Source organism: Gymnodraco acuticeps, unplaced genomic scaffold (assembly GCF_902827175.1).
Source record: "Gymnodraco acuticeps unplaced genomic scaffold, fGymAcu1.1, whole genome shotgun sequence".
NCBI lineage: Eukaryota > Metazoa > Chordata > Actinopteri > Perciformes > Bathydraconidae > Gymnodraco > Gymnodraco acuticeps.
In genome coordinates this window covers 1-21,028 of record NW_022991216.1, presented here as the reverse complement: position 1 = coordinate 21,028, position 21,028 = coordinate 1, and the positions used below count along the sequence as shown (strand labels likewise).

Genomic DNA, 21,028 nt, shown 5'->3' with positions numbered 1-21,028 from the left:
AGACTTGCACTACCATTTGTCCACTTCTAAGGTGTTCATTGGAACCTCGAGTCAAATACAGAACGACTTGATAAGTGCTGTGGCCGAAGTGATGGGTGAGACCATCAAAGAAGAAATAAGTAAAGCACCCTTCGTAGCTTTAATGCTGGATGAAACAACAGATGTCAGCAATGCTGCACAGTTGTCGTTTGTTCTTCGGTTTGTAACAGACAGTGGCGTAAAAGAGAGGTTCGTCAAATTTGAGGATGTGACAGGGAAGAAACGGGCAGAGGATGTAGCAGCCATGGCCCTTGGTTTCTTGGAGGAACATGGATGCATGGGCAAACTTGTAGCCCAGTGCTATGACGGTGCTGCCGTTATGGCATCGGGGCTGAACGGAGTCCAAGCCAAGGTCAAGGAAAAGATCCCACAGGCACTTTTCATACACTGTTATGCACATGCCCTTAATTTGGTTTTATCTCAAGGTGTAGTTAAAATTAAAGAATGCAGAATTTTCTTTTCACACCTTTCTGACCTGGCTGCGTTCTTTTCTAGATCGCCAAAACGAACGCAGCTGCTTGATGAAGTATGCCAGAAGCGACTGCCACGAGTGGCACCAACAAGGTGGAATTTTGCATCAAGATTGGTGTGCACTGTCTTTGAAGAGAAGGATGCTCTTAAGGATCTGTTTGACTACATAGTTGAACACCACGAGGAATTTGATGATGCTGCCATTCTCAGTGCTGATGGCTACCTATCAAACCTGGGCAACTTTGAATTTGGATTTTTCCTTTCAACTTTTAACGAGATATTTGCGCATGCAGATGTGCTCTTCGACATCTTACAGAACAAGTCATTCGACATGCAGTTTTGTCTGACAAGGGTGGAAGAGTTTTGCATTTGCATTGAAGGGCAGAGGGATCGTTTTGATCAAATATATGATGAGACTGTGCAGGACACCGGCCTGCCAACTGGACGGAGAGCCCACGGAGATTCTCGCTCACACTACAAGAAGCTGAACAATGGCATTCTTCAGAACATTTTAAATCAGGTGCAAAATCGGTTTAAAGATCACGAAAAACTGTCATTCCTTTCTCTTCTGGACCCTCAACAGTTCACCAGCTTTAACAGCAACTTCCCTGAAACTGCATTCGCAAGCCTCACAGAGAGCTACGGGCCGCACTTTGACTTGTCTCGGCTGAAAACAGAACTGTCTGTGATGTATTGTATGACAGATTTTCAGGGAAAGAACCCATCTGACCTCCTTTTCTTTTTCCAACGAAAATAACTTTGTGACAGAATGCATCAGCTATATGCACTGATATGTCTGGTTGTAACGATCCCCGTCACCACTGCATCTGTGGAAAGGATATTTTCCGCCCTCAAACGGATAAAAACATATGCCCGAAACAGAACAGGACAATCCTGACTCTCTGCATTAGCTTCCATGGCAATTGAAAGGCAACTTCTTTTGGATCTGAAAAGCAGTGATCAGCTTTATGACCGGGTGATCGGAAAATTCATCCAAAAGGACAGGAGGATGGATTTCGTCTTTAAGTGAGGACCATTGGTGAGTGAGACTACTTTTTATTTGCTGGTTATGCATCTCGTTGAGCTGGTTGAATTTTGTTTCCACACACTTTTTGATGAATGGTTCGTTAATGTCTGTCTTGAGTGTAGTACGCGTTGTTGTGCATTTAAATCTGACAAGAGCGGCTGCTGCTGCCGCGTGCGTGCGTGGGGGGGCGTTTGTGTCTACAGAAGGTCCAGTTGTGATAGACACGCTTCGCCACTGGTTTATGCAATGTGCTAAATTAAACTCTGGAATCAAGCAAATATTAATATGTTGGCATGACATTATTTATATTTTGCCATCACTTAATTATACGTTTAATACATTTAAGTCAAGCTAAGGTACATGGGATGGTAGCTAGTTAGTACTTTTACCTGTGATGCCTCCCCCAAACAGCATCATAACCAGACTGTATCATTAAAACTACAAGTACCAGTTCTAGATCCTTGACTTTAGACAAACAATTCAAGAGACAAAATGTATTTAAAGACCAATCTTTATTTGAAGGTGCCTCTTAACCTGAGATATTAGTTATACAGTAATAGTATTGACAATCTAAAAAAACTGAGCAACTCAACTGTCAACTTTATATTTCTTATTGTCTAAAGCATTTATTATTTTCATTTTCCCAATCTCATATTCAGTGTGGACGGATTGAGACAGCCTGGTGTCCAGAGAGCTGCAGAAACTTCAGGGAGAAACCTCCGTGTGATGGACGTCCTGTCTGTTGGTTTGGAGAGGACTGAGGGTCTTTCCTCAGCGAGGAGGACCAGGCCTGATGGAGGAGCCCATGCTGGTTATAGCTGATACCACCTGCACAGGCCTAGTCTGTCACTTTATTTGACTAAATGGGTTTACTTATACATTTAATAGGTTTACACCTTCTGTCCATATGTGCTTTTTATTTAAAACATTTTTGATTAACTTTTGGTTCACATTTCAATAAATTGTATTTGTATTTGCACTCCTTTTGTCCATTATTCTTACTGAAAATGTTAGATTACACATTCACATCTGACTGAAGATTGGCCCCATTTATTTGTGACGTTGCAAACTCTGCAGTACAAGGCACAAGTGATGTGAAGCTCATAAAGTGAGGCAAATAGAAATAATCAGCTGATGGAGTGTAGATGTGGAAATAGATGCATCCCATCAGCTGACTATGTTTTTCGCCACACTTTATAAGCCTGACTATAACCACCCCTTCTCTGAGGTGCAGGCAGCGTCACAAACAAATGATGGTCCTGGTAGACTACAAAAATATTCGGTGTACAGATCTTTGTTTTCACAATAAAAGTAGTTTCTTAGTGAATGTCCTGTACTGGTCTTAAAATCTCATAACATCAGCTTTTAATGTTCCTCTTGGATGTTCTTCTTGACCCTCAGAGAAGGAGAAAATGTTGTGTCTTTCAGGCATGTCCTTTCCTAACAAAAATGACAGGAAACATAAAACATATTATTGCAGAACAAGTGTGTTATTTATGAAAGCGGTGTGTTTGTGTGTTTAGGGGCTGTAGATATAATTATTTTGTAATTGTAATGTTTTTTTTTTATTTCAACAGTGAGCTACAAAGACAATCAGATTATGAATGAACAGTATGAAGTTCATCAACATTGAAATATATTTTATTATCAAAATAATATTTAACTGTTACAAACGTAGTGCAACTGTAGAAGCTTGCTCTGTTGTCTCACTGAAAGAATAACTTTTACCACGTTTTTACAGACAATATTGAGAGATAAATAGTAGCAGTTATCTCTGTGTTAAATATCTTTGCCTTCAATACATTACATTAGAAAGCTGACAAAGTCATATTGCTTGTTAACAATAACATCTAAATGTAACCTTTTGCATGGAAAAAACCCTCAACTTCACTGATGTGTAGGTGATCTAGTATTTAGTATTGTTTAATGGAATATATATCAGTGTATTAAAGTCAATATTTCATTTATTTAAACCAATATCTTTCTTGATTCTTTGTACAGTATGAAAAAAGAGTATTTGTACCTGAGCTGAAGTTCACTGCTGTGAGGAGTACAGTTCTGTCTCTCACTCTCTGGTCCAGCCTGTCTGCATCACCTGGACACCTTAAAGGGAGGGAATGCTCATGACACGCATTTTTAAATAATTATCATCCGATAAAACAGACCAGTCTCTGCCAGTCTTTTTTTTTAATCCGATGACGTTATCAGTGATTTTAAACTGATTAATTACCGAAATAACATCAACCCTGTGGGCGGCGCCATTTTGACGAGTCACATGACTTATTTTACCGGAAGTGACGTGAACTATGCGTTAGGTGTCGAGGGCAAATTGACGGATGTGCTTTGTTCATGTTGTTTACTCTAGTTACTCTCTCAATTCTATAGAAATATGCCTCATTGTATCGCGAAACATTGCCACAATTCGGATAGGAACAATCCACGGAATGCTCGGTTCCATCTATTGCCAACGGGCAGAGTCGGGAGTAACGCGTTACAAACTAACGCGTTACTGTAATAATTAGGGATGCACGATATTGGTTTTTGAAACCGATACCGATAACTTCCTGCTTCTCAAGACCGATACCGATAACCGTTAATAAAAAAAAAATTACGCCACTAATTATTTTAACGCGATTAACGCATGTGTATTTTTTTTCCTCGGCCGCCCCGTAGTTTCAGAGCGCATCGAGTTTAAAATACCATCTACAAGCTGATGCTGACAGCCCCGCTCCTGCCGCCCGCTTGTGGCAGACCACACTTCCACGCTCACCGGCAGGCACCGACTGGCCATCTGGAGGACCGGGAGGGTGTGTGTATGTGTGGCCCGAGCGAGCGAGAGAGAGACCTTACGTGCATTGTTGTTGTTAGCATCTGGTGCTAGCTAGCTGCGCTAACGGATATGGAGCTGTTTACATGAAAACAGAGGAGCGACATTTCGCCACAACTGCGCCGAGCACTTGACTTTATGCAGGAAGCCAGACAGTGGGACATTGTACGAAAAGTCAGCACACTCAGCACGGATAGTGCGCAACATGATTGCAGCGTCCAGGCAGCTCCGGTTCGAGCATATGCCTTGAGTTGCACATAGCTCCAACGCCCATACCACCGACGACATGTTTGTTTACTGTCCTGGCTTCACGGCCGCACACCATTTACGTCACAGCCAGGCATGAGTTAGGGAGTGCTGGATTTGTGAAGAACTCCCCTCTTCCTAAACCACTAATACCACAGTACTGGCAAAACGGGAGGAGCCGAGTGAAAAACAAGCGCCCCTCATCCCAATCCACCCAAGACCGCAGATTCGTCGATTTATACTGCCACAGAGCAGATTCGTCAAGTTGTAATGACTGATTTGAGAGGTTGTAATAACCAAGTTGCAGTTGTAATGGAAAATATATTTTAAAAATATGTATTGTTCTGTACGGAAGAGGATTAGGGCTACATAAAAAAATTTTTTGTGAGGATTTGAAAAAAATATTATTATTTTTTGTTCTGAGAAAAAAGTCAGAATTCTGACTTTAATCTCAGAATTCTGACTTTAATCTCAGAATTCTGACTTTTTTCTCAGAAAAAAAAAAAATTTTTTTTTTGGGAGAAAAAAAGTCAGAATTCTGACTTTAATCTCAGAATTCTGACTTTTTTCTCGGAAAAAAAAATATTTTTTTTTTGGGAGAAAAAAAGTCAGAATTCTGACTTTAATCTCAGAATTCTGACTTTTTTCTCGGGAAAAAAAAAATATTTTTTTTTTGGGAGAAAAAAAGTCAGAATTCTGACTTTAATCTCAGAATTCTGACTTTAATCTCAGAATTCTGACTTTTTTCTCAGAACAAAAAAAAAAAAAATTATTTGGGAGAAAAAAGTCAGAAATACCGGTAACTGTCGAACCAGCTTCACTGCGATTTACACATTGCAGTAGGCAACAATGGAGGACGTGAGTGAATTTCTGCGCGCCAGAGGGGTCCAAGAGGAAACCATATTGCAAATGGAAGAACAAAAGGTGAGTTATAAATATATAAGTGTGTTTTGGGCGTTCGTAAAAACAACGAAAAGGCGTTAGAATATGAAATGCAGACATTGATGAGCTAGCAGCAAGTGCATGAGTTTATATGCTATGGCTCCCCCCCATCTAATTCAGTAAATAATGGTTTAGTTCGTTGACACGCAAGTTTGTGCTTGCCAGGCAACAGCCTGGTGGTTTTCATGTTTCTGTAGAGAAGATTTCATTAAGTGTGTTTAACAAGGCAGCTAGCAGCTAGCTGACAATCAGAAGGCTATTAACCATCAAAATGATCAACATCTCAAACATCATCTCGTCTAGAATGGAGTAAGACAGTTGTGGTTGTGGCCCACAACCACAACTGTCTTACTCCATTCTAGACTTGTTTCATAAAATGCGTATTTTTTTACAATATATATATATATATATTAGGGCCGGGACTCGATTAAAAAAATTAATCTAATTAATTAGAGGCTTTGTAATTAATTAATCGAAATTAATCGCATTTTTAATCGCATATAAATATTTGACCTAAGAACAGTGAGAAGCAATTTTTTTCACATGGATTTTAGTATACCATTAGGCGCATTCACACCGCAGTACTTTTCCCACAAAGGTTCATGAGAACTTAGTTCATGAGAACAAATTAAGCCGCTGACGTCACTTCTTCTTCTTCTGCTTTGGGTTTACTGGCAGGCAGCAAACCACTTCACGGCGTATACTGCCGCCCAAAGTCCCCGGCCGGAAGTCCCCGGAGTTGGGGACTGGCTTCAGTAGAAGCTGCTGGGAGTCCCAGCAGCCTTCCGAGTAAATCGCCAGAACGCCGACACCTCCTCATCTCCACCGCTCCCATGTTTTATTTTGTGTTGCCATAAGTTAGTCTCTCTGCGTTTCTGCGCTGGGCTAATGCTAATAATGCTAATGCGAGGATAATAAAATGGCGGCTTCACCAAACTTTTTGGGAGTTTTACGGGGCGTGGTTTGCAATCCGCCCAGCCAATCAGAAATATAGATATTTTCTCACAAGAGAGCCGTACGAAAGTCCCTGCTCTCTAGCAGGGACTTTCGTACGGCTCTCTTGTGAGAAAATTGCGGATTGCAAACTACGGACTGCTCTCTAGCAGGGACTTTCGTGGGGGTAAAAAGGTTCTCATGAACTAATTTTAGTACCGGCTCTTTTTGGTGTGAACGCGATAAAAGAGGCTAACGTCCACGCTAGCTTCCACGCTAGCTGCTATATGTTTTGCATTGAGGTGATACTTGAGGCTTGATGTGCTGCGGTGATATGCGAATTCCTTTTTGCATAATTTGCACACAACCGTGCTCTTATCGACGCTTCCATCCGTCCGTTTTTTAAAACAACATTTCCCACTGTTGTTCACCGTGGTTTGTTGTTGTCTGAAGTCATGAACGTTAGTTGGTGCTCCAGTATAATCGGTACGCCTGAAACTCATCCAGTGAGAAACGTTCCGCGGTGCAAAAATAAGTGCGATTAAAATGCGTTAATTTTTTTAACGCGTTAATTTTTGTGTAATTAATTAATCTTAATTAACGCGTTAAAGTCCCGGCCCTAATATATATATATATATATATATATATATATATATATATGCCTATATATACGCATTTTATGAAACAAGTTAGTGAGGTTAACAGTAAGAATGTTTAACACTTTCTGGCTTTAAATTAAAGGTAGGATTTGTGTTCCTGCATATAAAGTGTTCCTGATAAATAAGATCCGTACTCCGTAATGGACACTTTTACTGAGCATATACTGTGTAAAATAGGAAGAAGAGTCTTAACCTTACAATATTTAAACAATATATTTTCTTTTCTTTTTTGCAGATTAAAAGCAACGTTATTGTCTGATGTACAATTCAACTGCCATATTACAACCCCTCCTACGAATACCAAATTGTCCTCTTTATATTCTGCATTACATCAGTTTGCTGCGCTGCTCACAACAATGCCTGCAGAGCCAGATTTGGATGACTTAATTAAACTATACTTCAGACTTTCCCTAAGTAACAAAGAAATACTTGCTATTTTGGCACACACTAATCACATTGTAATTAGTGTCCGAACATTAAAGAGAATTTGTAAAAGACTTAACCTGTTCAGGAGGAAGAACCAGTCTGACTTGGAGGAAGTGCTAGCTTTTGTACAGCATGAGATCATGACTAATGGACAGATGCAGGGATACCGTTGGCTTCATCTCCGTGCAATTCAACAGGGCCTTGTTGTGTCACAAGATAGCATAAGACGCATCATCAAACTGGTTGATCCACAAGGTGTGGAATTAAGACGAGCCCACCGCTTGAGAAGACGTCAGTACAGATGCAGAGGGCCAAATGCACTTTGGCACATGGATGGTTATGATAAACTAAAGCCCTATGGCATTGCCATCAACGGCTGTATAGATGGTTTTAGCCGCTATGTGTTATGGATGGAAGCCTATATCACAAACAGTGATCCTAAAGTAGTTGCAAGTTACTTTATCAAAACAGTTTCAGGTATAGGTGGATGTCCAGAGAGGATTCGTGCAGACAGGGGCACGGAAAATGTTTCTGTTGAAGAAATGCAGATGTTTTTGCGAAGGAACCACCCAGACAGTTTTGCTGGGGAGAGAAGTTTCCTTTATGGAAGAAGCACAGCAAACCAGCGCATTGAAGGATGGTGGGGTATACTCCGCAAACAGAGTGCGCAGTTCTGGATGAACCTGTTCCAAACTCTCCAGGAAGATGGCCACTTCACAGGAGACTTTTTGGACAAAAGTCTTATCCAATTCTGTTACCTTAATCTTGTTCAGGTAAAATATTTTATTTATTTCTGAGATTAGTCATTAATAAAAGTAGTATTAGTAATAATAATATTATAATTCACTATGTTCGTGGACATTGCAGCAACCTCAGCCTCCATCTAGACAGGTAGAAGTTATGTCCGAAAGCTTCTTAAGACATGTCGTCTACATTTACTGTGCTTTTTTTCTATGCAGGATGAACTTGATGAAGTGGTCAACACCTGGAATTCCCACAAAATCAGACCAAGATCAACTGATGACACAGCATCTGGTCGGCCAGTGATTATGTACTCATTCCCAGAGTTGCACAGTGCTGAGGATAGACTCAAACCTATTGCCATGGAGGAGGTCAATTTGTGTATGTTAGAGTGTACTCCCAAAGGCCAGTTTCCGTGCGATGAAACTGTTTTTGAACTGTGTTGTCTACTCATGGCGGAAAACGGATGGGATGATCCAGCAGATCCATTTGCTGCAGCTGATCTATACATCCTGTTACGAGATGAAATACGACGACAAGTATTTGATTAATGGTACATGTAGCGTACATGTCATTATGCAAAACACAAAATACTGTTCAGGACAAAACTGACCTTAAAAAATAAGTAATTATTTAGTCAAAAATGTATCAATAAAAATCATAGTCAATGGTATTTCATGTATTCCTTAAATGTTTGTCTCTCAACACTATTTTCATTTTTCTTTACAGCTTTTCAACAGTTTTTTTTTAATGGTAGCCTACTGTATGTATGGGCCAAATCTTTGTTACATGTTTCTACATTGTATACACAAATAATGTACCATGTGTTACACAATGGTAACAACTGATTGCTAATTTTCACTCAGTTGCCAGATTGTTTCATGTGCGCTCTAAAAACAGTAAGGGACCAGTCATTAATATTGCCATGTAGTTTGCTGCAACTGAGAAGGCCTTGCTTACACTGGACAAACTTCCTCCTTTAAGAAAGGATAACAACGCCATTCGCTGACATAACAAACCTGCTAGTGCCATTTATTGGTGAATACAAACATCACTTTAGAATGACTTATTGATTGCCACATGCATACAATAATGAACATGTTAATTTTTCAGTATAACTCCATTGTTTTTACTAAAAATGTCTGATCACATTCTTGCAAAAGTGTAAGCACAAATTGAATGATTTAAGCAATAGATACATCGTTCACACCTTTTTGCATAACACATTAATTAAATGGATCAGATTGTCTTTATGCAGTAACACATTTTATTTATTTCAATTACTTATATTTCAAAATGTGGTTACATTTATGTATTCTCGGAACTCAATGAAACAATTTAGCCGTAATAACTTGAGGTGAACAGACTTTGGGAAGCTTGGTTGTGAGTTCATACTAATAGGAGCACATTTGATCCAATGCTGATACAATGAGTATGTCAGTGCAGTATTCATCATATGTTCTCAGTATTGATATACATCAGTCTTTTACCTGTATCACCATAACATTACAACCTAGTGTTGGCAAAAATAAACAATTAACTTTATTAAGACAATAAAGGATACCATTTCTAGACAATTAAATACACATTTGTAAAAAAGGCATCAAGAACTCAAAGCATAGATAAACAGAATGGTAGTGTTCTTAATGAATTTTCAATTATTTTATCATTGTTTTTAATGCCACATGACTAATTAAATTCTCACATTAGTGTCAAATATGAATTACTATAAGATATTTTAGAGAAGTCTTGGAACAACTATTGTAAAGCTTATTTATTCAATCACTTTATACCCATAAGAATAGGAAACTTTATCAACATTCAATTGAAGCCCTGCATACAAATGTGGTGTAAGAAAATACATTTGATTCACAATGTAACCTTAACTTACATTTCAATGTTAAAAGTAACATTTAACAAAACATGAGAATTCCGCACAAGGATGACCGGAAAATTACAGCCCTTTTGCTTTGCTTTTTTTTTTTAATTATTGGTTGATCCACAAGATGTGAAATATAGAAACGGAACAAATATCTGCCTGTAATGTGCCAGTGCAATAACAATTATTAAAGTATCCAAAAATAAAAGATAGGTTTTGTTGCACACAACAATGCCTGCAAAACAGATGTTGAGACTTAATACAATTTACCTTCAGAATGTCTTTCAGTATCAAAGCAATACTTGCAATCTTAGTAAAAAGCAAACAATTGTAATCATAACTTCTCATAACTGAGATAACTGGTAGAAGACTAGTTCAGTCTGTTTATATGCACATCTGAGAGGTGTGTGTGTGTGTGTGTGTGTGTGTGTGTGTGTGTGTGTGTGTGTGTGTGTGTGTGTGTGTGTGTGTGTGTGTATAGGGAAAGTGTGTATGTGTATCTACTTGTTTAGAAGAACCAACCAGTCCACCACTTGAAACTTTAACAAGACATTTGGAATCAAGGCAATGTGACACCTGAGGAAACATTTGATCATACAACATTTTAAGCATTATTTTAAGATTATGTCTTAATTACTTTTTACACTAGTATAAAATATGTTCTAAATAAACAAGATGTGAAATATAGAAACGGAACAAATATCTTAAAAATAATGCTTAAAATGTTGTATGATCAAATGTTTCCTCAGGTGTCACATTGCCTTGATTCCAAATGTCTTGTTAAAGTTTCAAGTGGTGGACTGGTTGGTTCTTCTAAACAAGTAGACACACACACACACACACACACACACACACACACACACACACACACACACACACACACACACACACACACACACACACACACACACACCTCTCAGATGTGCATATAAACAGACTGAACTAGTCTTCTACCAGTTATCTTAGTTATGAGAAGTTATGATTACAATTGTTTGCTTTTTACTAAGATTGCAAGTATTGCTTTGATACTGAAAGACATTCTGAAGGTAAATTGTATTAAGTCTCAACATCTGTTTTGCAGGCATTGTTGTGTGCAACAAAACCTATCTTTTATTTTTGGATACTTTAATAATTGTTATTGCACTGGCACATGTCTTAATTACTTTTTACACTAGTATAAAATATGTTCTAAATAAACAAGTATGCTTTGAACAAGGCACTTGCTTTGCAACTTTATATTCCAGTCAATGGTCAGATAAGGGGTTAGTTACACATTCATGCTTTTACACAAGTTATTCACCTGGGTAAGTGGCATATCATTTTACAATTTACACAAAAAGTAAGAGGGAGCAAACAGTACATTGTATTTTACAACTGTCTGTTTCCATATAAGAACAATGAAGCATGCCACTGTTCTTGTTTGAATCCTTAAACATCTTAGCAGTATTAAAAGGTCTTGAATTACATGAACAAATTACATTTCTGTCAAGTCAGGTTTGTGTTCTGCAACTGGAGAATAATAGTCAATATGCAAGTTTGTTGTAGTTTGTGAACACACCACCAAGTTTGTGTAGTGAAAGATGGGCTCCCTTCTGGCCAGCTGGACTTCTCTATAACTATTAAAGGTCCTGGTGAAGTGCTTCCCAAATATACAGTATAGCACACCATTACTTGCAATTCTGCACAACTACTTCGAACATGAAAAACTCTTAACAGTTTGGATTGGTTTGGTTATTGTTGTTGGAGTCTAAACAATGTCCATAACCCACACATTGCTCTCAAGAACTGCATTGAATTCTGAACGGAAATCTGGGAAGTTCTCATAGCTGTCAGCTATGTGCAGAATATTCCCACATGTGTGTGCAATCGGTCTTCTTGTGAACTCTGTCATTTTCTCAAATCCCACGTAGATGCTGTCTGTCACAATGAGATCAGATCCTGTGCAGAACCGTAGAAACTTCTGAAGTTTACTCTCATCTAGCTCTCTGATGAATCTTTTCAGATGATTTGCTACCTCTTTTTGGTTTGTAGTCAAATCAACATCAAATTTCAGTAGTTTGCAGACTTTTTTTGTGGTGGGTTGCAGGTCAGACAACAACTTAGTCAGTGCCTCTGGACTGAGGTTGAGATGTTGATGGTTAATCTCCCTCCAGCAGTCAATAACGAACATTGGTTTTTGGACCATCTCTTTGTGGGCAATTTCTTCAATTATTTTAGGAAGATTCTCTGCGCTGACTTCCTTCTACAGCCATAGCTGTCGAGAACCTCCAAAAGGTCATCAGTGTCAACTGCAGTGAAATCAGTCAGCGCTTGCATCAAAACTTCACGTTCTTGGCTGCTCACAAATTGCATAAAATATGCTTTGAGGTCACTGTACACATTATCAAACAGCACCTGTTCAAGGAAAGGCAGTGAAAGTTTGTTTGGGAAATATTCACAATCTTGGTAACCTTTCAAAAGGATTCTTCCAATTGCCTTCCATGTTTCAGCAGGAAAATCATGGCGAATGTAGGGCACTTTAACTGTTGTCCCAAGTGTGCATCTCTCATAGAATTCTTGCCAGAAGCAGCTGAGAACATCCCTCAGTACCCCAGAACCACTGCCTGCTTCTTCCTTGTTATCTGGGAGAATGCGCCTCACATTCAATGATTTGTTTAAAATCTCTGCATCAGAAAAGGCAGTAATCATGTCAGCTAGGGTGTTTGCATGATGTACAGTGATTGTTAGTTGTTTCTCTGCCTCAAGTGGACTGGCGGGGACAGGAACATTCTCAAATATGAGTGTGTCTTCTTCATCTTCCTCGATGCCGAAATGAGGACCAAAGGTGATTTCAGGATCACTAGAAATGTTTAGTGATCGCTGTATGTCGTCCAAAACAATAATGACATCTGTGTAGTCGTCATTTTCACCCGAGACAAGATTAAACTCAGAAGTCTCTTCAACTGTGTCGCTGTCAGCGTTTGCAGAAGGTTTTCGCTTTGTGGCAATGTAAAATCGCAACATTGTCATTTGCACAGTTTCGTACATTGTGCTAATTGAAGGGCATGTTTCAGCTGTAAGGCAGTTTTGTTTAAAATCCCACACCTCAAAGTCGAACTCTGATTCAGGTCCTTTAGGTGATATTCCATCAGGAAAAAATAGTGTCTTTCCTGTTTCAAGGATTTCATTCAAACCAGCATTAGTTGATAGTTTAATTTTTCTAGTGCCACCTCCTTGTTTTGCCCTTACTTGTTTGGTTGTGTTAGTGTCATTGTGAATCCAGCCTATTTCAATATTTCTTGTGGCTTTCAGCTTCTTTGTCTGTGTTTTTCTTGTTTCTGTACCTGATGCGTTTCCTTGAGAACTTTCCGATCTCACTGTCATTTTTTCCCTCAGTCTTTCATAAAGGCCTTTTTTTCGCTTTGATGTGGGCCTTTTACTTCTACAATGATTAAAGATGGCTATTCGGTCTCCGTAGGAGGGGATGTATTTTTGAAGAGTGGCATCATCCATAAGACCAATGACGTCGCTGTCAATCTGCAAAGAAGAAAGAAAAGAAAACACAATGAAGTTTGTGCACATTGTATAACTATTGTCAACCCTTGTACATCGTTATATATAGATATATACTATTTTGCCATTTCGCAGACCAAATCAGTCCTGTTCATAATACAAAACATTCATTAATTTTCAGAATATTAACCCTTAAAAAGCCAGTTTTTGCCATGATGGTACTGTTGTCACTTTATTAGAAAAAAACAGAAACTACTAGTTTCCCTGGTTACCCTAAAGTTTATAACCTTCACATAAGTATAACCCTTAAAAGTGTTTTTAAAGTGGATTATTACAGCCGGAGACTCGCAACGGCGGTGGACTTTCACAGCACCGCTGCAACCGGACCTGCCGGAGCCACCAGAGCCTCGCAACGGCGGGTGTTTGCGGCGGCGGATGCGGTACCGGCGCTGTGATGAAAGTCCACGGCCCACCTATGCCAGAGCCAGCGGCCCACCAACGGCAGCTTTCAGTAACGTTAACGTTAGAGACTGACATGATACGCAGCGATACTAGATACAATTACCAACACTGTCCTGCTGTTTTAATCTCCTTCAGACAGTACAGCAGGATTCATATTCATATGCTGATAATTCTGTGATTGTGGGATACAAGGACAATGGCCCAAACCCCTGTGGTAACAATGCTACAGTACCGAGAGGGGTTTTACTGGGCGAATTTTGGGAATATAATTAGCAACTGCCTCCTTGCGTTGTACTTTGACCACTGATCTCTAAACTGTTACAGGCAAAAATAATTTGAAGTAATGATGGCAAACAAAAAGAAGTTTGGGCGATATGTATTTCCCATGGTTTTTCCCCGCCAGGCTGGTGAGCGGTAGCTGTCAGGCTCTCAGCTAGCTGCTAGCTGCCTTGTTAAACACACTTAATGAAATCTTCTCTACAGAAACATGAAAACCACCAGGCTGTTGCTCTTGGTTAGTCGCCACTGTTCCAACAAGCACAAACTTGCGTGTCAACGAACTAAACCATTATTTACTGAATTAGATGGGGGGAGCCATAGCATATAAGCTAATGCACTTGCTGCTAGCTCATCAATGTCTGCATTTCATATTCTAACGCCTTTCGTTGTTTTTACGAACGCCCAAAACACACTTATATATTTATAACTCACCTTTTGTTCTTCCATTTGCAATATGGTTTCCTCTTGGACCCCTCTGGCGCGCAGAAATTCACTCACGTCCTCCATTGTTGCCTACTGCAATGTGTAAATCGCAGTGAAGCTGGTTCGACAGTTACCGGTATTTCTGACTTTTTTCTCCCAAATAATTTAAGTCAGAATTCTGAGATTAAAGTCAGAATTCGGACTTTTTTTCTCCCAAAAAAAAAATATTTTTTTTCCCCGAGAAAAAAGTCAGAATTCTGAGATTAAAGTCAGAATTCTGAGATTAAAGTCAGAATTCTGAGATTAAAGTCAGAATTCTGACTTTTTTCTCAGAACAAAAAATAATAATATTTTTTTCAAATCCTCACAAAAATTTTTTTTATGTGGCCCTAATCCTCTTCCGTAGTTCTGCAAGTGAACATTTCATCACTAAATTCATTTTTTTTCTACAAGCTACAAAACTTTTTTTTTTCTTCTGTGACTTCAAATTTGGTTCACAGTGACGTGGATATTTTATACAAGTGTAAATTTGGTTCACAGATACGTGGATATTTTATACAAGTGTACATGTATGCATACAAGCTCAGATTTTTTTCTGCAAGTGCTCACATCAGGTTTTACACGCTCTCGCATTTTGCACCATATCTACCTTCATACACACAGCAGCTTTTCAAAAATCTTGAAAATTCTTGGAGCTGGGCGGGTCTGAAAGCTTGGGGATTTTTTGCGAGCAACGCGACCAACAACCAATCACATGAATCTCCCGCCCCCGACATACAAAGCAAAAAAACCCGGGGATTTTATGCGAGCAATATATATATATACAGTATATATATATAAACTCCCCAAACAGGCGAAAACCTACCAGTTTCACCCACTGTCTCTGCCACCTCCCTCCATGCCTGGTTCCTCCGGTTTGTGCTGCTGTGTGGACGTACCGTTACTCCTCAAGTTCATCTCTGTTTCCAGAGGATGATCCATTCTGGTTGCCTCTGTACGGCAGTATGTGTTGCCGCCTGGTTGCTCAGCCTCTGTGCATGATTCAGCCAATCATAAGTGGCCAACTCAAGTATAAGGTGATTTAATTTTCATAGTGTCATTCTTTTAATATGATATCACTTTAATATCCACTGTATAAAATCACTTTCTGATCTTTCAGCTTGGAGAAGACCTTAATTGCTGGGGAAATGGCTTTAGTGTCCTCAGGGGGCAAAATCTTCTCTGCTATCAGAGTCAAGAAGACATGGAGTCTGAGGACAAGCCATCACTTGAAATCCCCATCACTCAGGTTGGTTCTTAATGAACAATTCTAATGAACATATAGATGGATTTATTTATCGTTGTATCCATATTAATTACAATAAAATGCAATGAGTGCCCTGGTGAATAAATGAAAAACATCCTAGAAGAGAAAACCATGCTGGTGAGACTTCAGAAATGTAAATATGTTGTAGAATGGTTTATATCTGTCTAAAACAAATTATATTGTTTATGACAAAAATGTCAGTTAATCCCAAAATAAATAATACCCAATACTAAAATCATAATTCAAATATCGAGACAGTTTACCACTTTTACATGTACACCTTGTTACACACAACAACAATAATGATGTACTTCTACTCTATTCTAATACATGTATCTGACAGCTGCAGTCAGAAGTTACATTTCAGAGTAAGATGAACATAAACTACAACACAGGCCAAAGAAACGTCTACTTGTTGACATGTTTTAGATGTTTATCAGTTGAGAGAAAACAATCAAATGCTGAGGAAACGGCATATTACAAAATGCCATCTCTACGAACAAATTCCAAACTTCACTGCATCACAACAAAAGGTGTTCATCTGTGGAATAACTGTAATGATGAGCTGAAATACTGTGCTACTTTATCTAAACTGAAAAGACTATTCAGACACAATCCCGAGTGGTTATGAGCAGGACCGGTGATTTCCTGCTTGTTATTTCTTGCCGTTGATGGTTTTGGTTAACCTTTAAAGATTGTTTTTTTTGTACAAAGGGATGATTTGTTTAAAACAACAAATCAAATATCACGGATGACGATGAACTGGACTTTTTATTTTCATGAACAATGTATGCTAGAGGGAGTAGGACCAGAAAAAAAATGTTAAGCTCCTTATTATCCCTTTTGAACATGAAGGAAACTATTAGAGCATTTATTTTGACACCTTGTAAAGTCTTTTATGTTTTGCTTCTCTTTATTGTTATTTTTTTATTTTGTTTGTTTGGTTTTGTTTTTAACTAAGGGTTGTGACCTTTCGGGCGGGGGCCTGTGCCCTTAGGGTGATAAACAATGGATTAGAAAACGGTATATAAAAAGTAAAATAGTCATATCATCTGAAAAACACCTTTAGTTCTTAACCATCAACTTTCAATCACAATTCAAATGAGCATCCAAACAGTTTATTGGAAAATGATTGAGTGTTTGTGTTTTTCTGTCAGGATACTGTCGTCTGTGTGTCAGAGAGAGATCCGGACCTTTGCCAGACTGTAAACATCATCTCATGGCATCAAGGAGAAGAAGTAACCTTCAGGCTGACCCCTCCCTCTCCTGAAGACACGCAGCGCTGGACCGAGACCATCTGGCAGCACATCTACAACCTGAGTGAGGATGAACAAAGCATAACCTGTAGCCCTGTCTCCAACACTTACCTGAACTAGGTGTGAACTAAGGAAGAATGAATTGTCTGCCGACAGCATTTCTTAGAAAGAGCTTGGTCACACTGAGTTGGATTTATACTAATAATAATACATTGTATTTGTATAGCACACTTTGAAAACAAAGTCATCTAAAGGTGCTTCCCAATTCAATGAGTTAAAAATGATCTAAGAAACATATTTTAAATAAGCAGGACATACAAAACGATGGTGCTTAGTTTAAAAACAGAGCACACAAGGTATTAAAAAGGTGATCCGGTGGATTACAGGGAGCCAGTGGATTGAGAGACTTGCATCAGATGAAACGCCTAGGTATAATGACTTTGTTTATATCCAACTTCATCTCAACCTGAGATGTTGCTTTCACATGTTGTCCTGTGCTTGGTTTATGGACTTTTTCCCGCAACATTTTGCGGAAATATTATAAAGATAATATTAAAACTTTTGTTGCAAATGTTGTGTTTCCTTTACACAAAGCCAGACTAGGAGTTTGTAGGCATTCAGATATGAGTTTGGTATCTATCTTCTCTTATGATATTAGGCAAGCAACTGAATCTGCAATTTCCATCAGACTATGGATTTCAGATGTGTGGACTCATTTAATATACTGTATATGTTCTTTGAAATAAGTAACCTTAGCCTGTTAAGCCGAGAGGCCCCTAATCCGGGGCCTGCGGGGTGTTTTTCACGAAACTGTGTCTCCTAATATTCAAAAACGTATGAATGTGTCATACCAATTTAACGGGAAGAAACTCAGCTAACTGACGATACGAACTATTTTTACCGAAACAAAACACAAGTCTCACAAGAAGCGTCCAAATGAGAACATTCAGAACACAGCACCAACCAACATTTGCTATTTGCTCCCGAGTCAGGGCTCTGCATCTGATACCGCTCCGTCCAACGGTGACAATACAGCATCACCATTTATAACATTTTAAACATAACGATTACGTATTTCAGGCATATCAGGCATATCAGGTGCACAAAGAGCATGCATTCAAATAAAGAAGAACATTTATTTTTAAGAAAAATACCATACATTTTATAATTAGACGCTATTTCATTGTATAATGTGCTGAAGATATCTTATCAGAGGTCAACAATAATCTCCTTGGTTTAAAATGTTTAAGTTGAGAAACTAGCAAATGTGATTGAGAAGGCCGACTGTCAGACATTTGAATGGTACAGTAGGTCATACATTTTCCTTGAACAAACAACTTGCAATAATAAATTATGGCTGTGCAAATTCTAGCATTTCTTTGTCTCAGTTATGTTAGAGGAAGTAGGTCAAATATTGAATGTTTATTTTCATTTGCAGTTACCTTAATAACCTAATGTTTTGAGCTTGGTTTGTTTTTCTTAGGGTGTGTCTCAGGTGTGTCTGTATACCTATCATTTGACTTTATAAATAAATGTCCTTCCTTGTGCAATTATAACACCATGACGGATCACGCCCAGTTGTTAAATATTTGTACTTTTACTCTTTTACTACTTTTTTCATCCTGCAAAAAAGAGATCTCTGGTTGGCCATCTTTATTGACCATTTTTGGAGGATTTGTTTTAGATTTGTATATGTTTGCAGGGCTCATTCAGGCTCACAGTTGTTAATGTAGTCAATAAAAATGTACTTGAACAAATACAAGTAATTGCTCAATTAGATCGGCAGTATCTGTATTTGCAGACTGACACATGGATTGTCTAAAGCTGCCTGGTATGTGGTACAACAGGTGTAGCATTGTCTCTATGGTATGTTTGGTTTGATTTTCTAATCTTGAAAGTACATTGATGATAGGATTTGACAGCTAGATTACAGAGAGACAGAAATTGATAATCAAATAACTGGCAGAAGCTTTACCATTATCACTCTTTAAGATCACTGCATCTGCTTTTTGCTGGCAGGCCAATGGAAACAGTGTTGTCATCACCTCATGAAGATTGAAACGCAAGGCTCAAAGAAAGCCATTCCAGCAAGGCAGGGATCGCTATACCATGAAATAGGTAATGTAACACAATGCATCACATAGTCACATGCCTCTAATGATGTCAATCAACAGACGCCTGCCTTCAGTATCCAAGGCAGCTTATCATTTGGTTAAAAAAAGGTTTTACGTTTAATTTCAATCTATTGAAGCAATTCGTTTTCATTTCTTTCTCCACAAACATATATTTGCAGTGACTTGAATTTCACCGGAGTTGTGTAATTAAAAAAGGTCTACTTTTACCTGTGTTGAAGTTACATAAAAAATGTCAGGGAAACCTCTAAATAAATGTTCATATTAAGGATTCGATGGGTAAAGAGTGATATCCTCATTCAACAGAATTCCCCTGAATCATCACAAATGACCCCTTAGAAGAAGAGTGTGACATTGAGTGTATGTCCTCGGTTTTGTGATTAGGGTTTCTCTAAAAGCATAGATAGCCAGATCATAAGCATGCTTCCAGTCAGTAGCTACAAGAAGTGCAGATACAGTGACGGAACATTTGTGAAAGGAGTTGACTTGGATGGAAACCCCCTTCATTGAGAAGGGGTGGAGAGGCCAATTTAGAATGTTGTTACCAAATAATCCTACTTATTGTGCCTTATTTAAATACAATACTGAATCAAATTTTAAAGCAGCAGCTACTGATTTCTATGATGCCACTTGGGAGAATCTCAGAACACTTTTTTTTACATCCAGCAGGCAACATTTACATCAATTTAGAGTGGTGATCGTGTCTAAAGCAGAGACGGTAAAGTACAATAATGTGAATGACGTTAGCTCCTCAGATCTGGGAGGAAATGCAGAATTGGCTGACCGCAATTTGTTATTTTATCATACTGAGCTACCACATGCACATACTAGTAACGACATGATCCATTGTCCATTCAAAATGGAGGGCAATAGCAACAACTTATACTCAAGAGTCTGCTAATTGGTATATGGAATAGCAGAAGAATGCAATCATGTATTTGTGTCAAAGGAGCTACAACATACATCACATGAGTTGAGCAGATTGGCATGACCCACTCCTGCCGTTGGCATTCTGACAGCATAATGAGACATGTAATCCCTCATTTGTACCGTTGTGTCTTCATCTGCAGACAGCCCTGAAAGTAGACAAACAGGCCTGAGCAAATGGCATCATGTAAAAGAGATAAATAATACAGCCCAGCAATGAACTCAGACAACGAGCCAGACACTGTCAACGTGAATATCTGCTGACAAAAACATCCGTCACCACAGAATAACGCATCTTTAAGAGCAACCAAGTGGAACATGTGTCAGCACCTGTGTGTGTGTTGTTTGAACAACGATATGTTTAAAAGTATTCCAACTATTGATGTACTGCGAGAAAACAAACTAACAAGGAAGGAAAGACAATATAAGGAAAGAAGGTGCCTCCAAATTCCCCTTCAACATGTTTCTATTCTCAAAGGGAAATGTTTAAAAGTGATAGAGTTTGATATATTTAGAGCAGAACAATAATAACGACTCCTTCCTCTTCCTTTTCAGTGACGC

At 38.7% G+C, this 21,028-nt stretch overlaps 2 protein-coding genes across 3 annotated transcripts in view; both read left to right on the top strand.

Moving 5' to 3' along the window:
- LOC117561401 (rhotekin-like) overlaps positions 1-19,526 on the top strand; it is a gene marked incomplete at its 3' end in the record, with an annotated part of 48,601 nt that extends 29,075 nt beyond the window's left edge. Inside the window, 4 exon segments of the mRNA XM_034238790.1 lie at positions 15,816-15,922; positions 16,006-16,134; positions 17,310-17,472; positions 19,428-19,526. Of these exon segments, the coding sequence (XP_034094681.1) occupies positions 15,816-15,922; positions 16,006-16,134; positions 17,310-17,472; positions 19,428-19,526 (498 nt within the window).
- On the top strand, positions 5,367-9,922 carry LOC117561399. 2 transcript variants are annotated; one of them, XM_034238789.1, is made up of 3 exons: positions 5,367-5,534; positions 7,380-8,343; positions 8,530-9,922. In XM_034238789.1, exons 2-3 carry the CDS (start codon positions 7,501-7,503, stop codon positions 8,860-8,862), a joined length of 1,176 nt encoding a protein of 391 aa, XP_034094680.1. In that variant the 5' UTR covers positions 5,367-5,534; positions 7,380-7,500; the 3' UTR covers positions 8,863-9,922. The 2 variants fall into 2 exon arrangements, with proteins under 2 accessions (XP_034094680.1, XP_034094679.1); XM_034238788.1 differs by lacking the exon at positions 5,367-5,534 and having other exon boundaries at positions 7,136-8,343.
- Positions 19,527-21,028: the final 1,502 nt, after the last annotated feature.

Bases quoted from the DNA above. Each gene is read 5' to 3' on its own strand.
- LOC117561399 (XM_034238788.1), top strand. From the start codon at position 7,285: ATGGACACTTTTACTGAGCATATACTGTGTAAAATAGGAAGAAGAGTC. The intron at 8,344-8,529 runs GTAAAATATTTT...TTTTCTATGCAG, and splicing joins GTTACCTTAATCTTGTTCAG to GATGAACTTGATGAAGTGGT.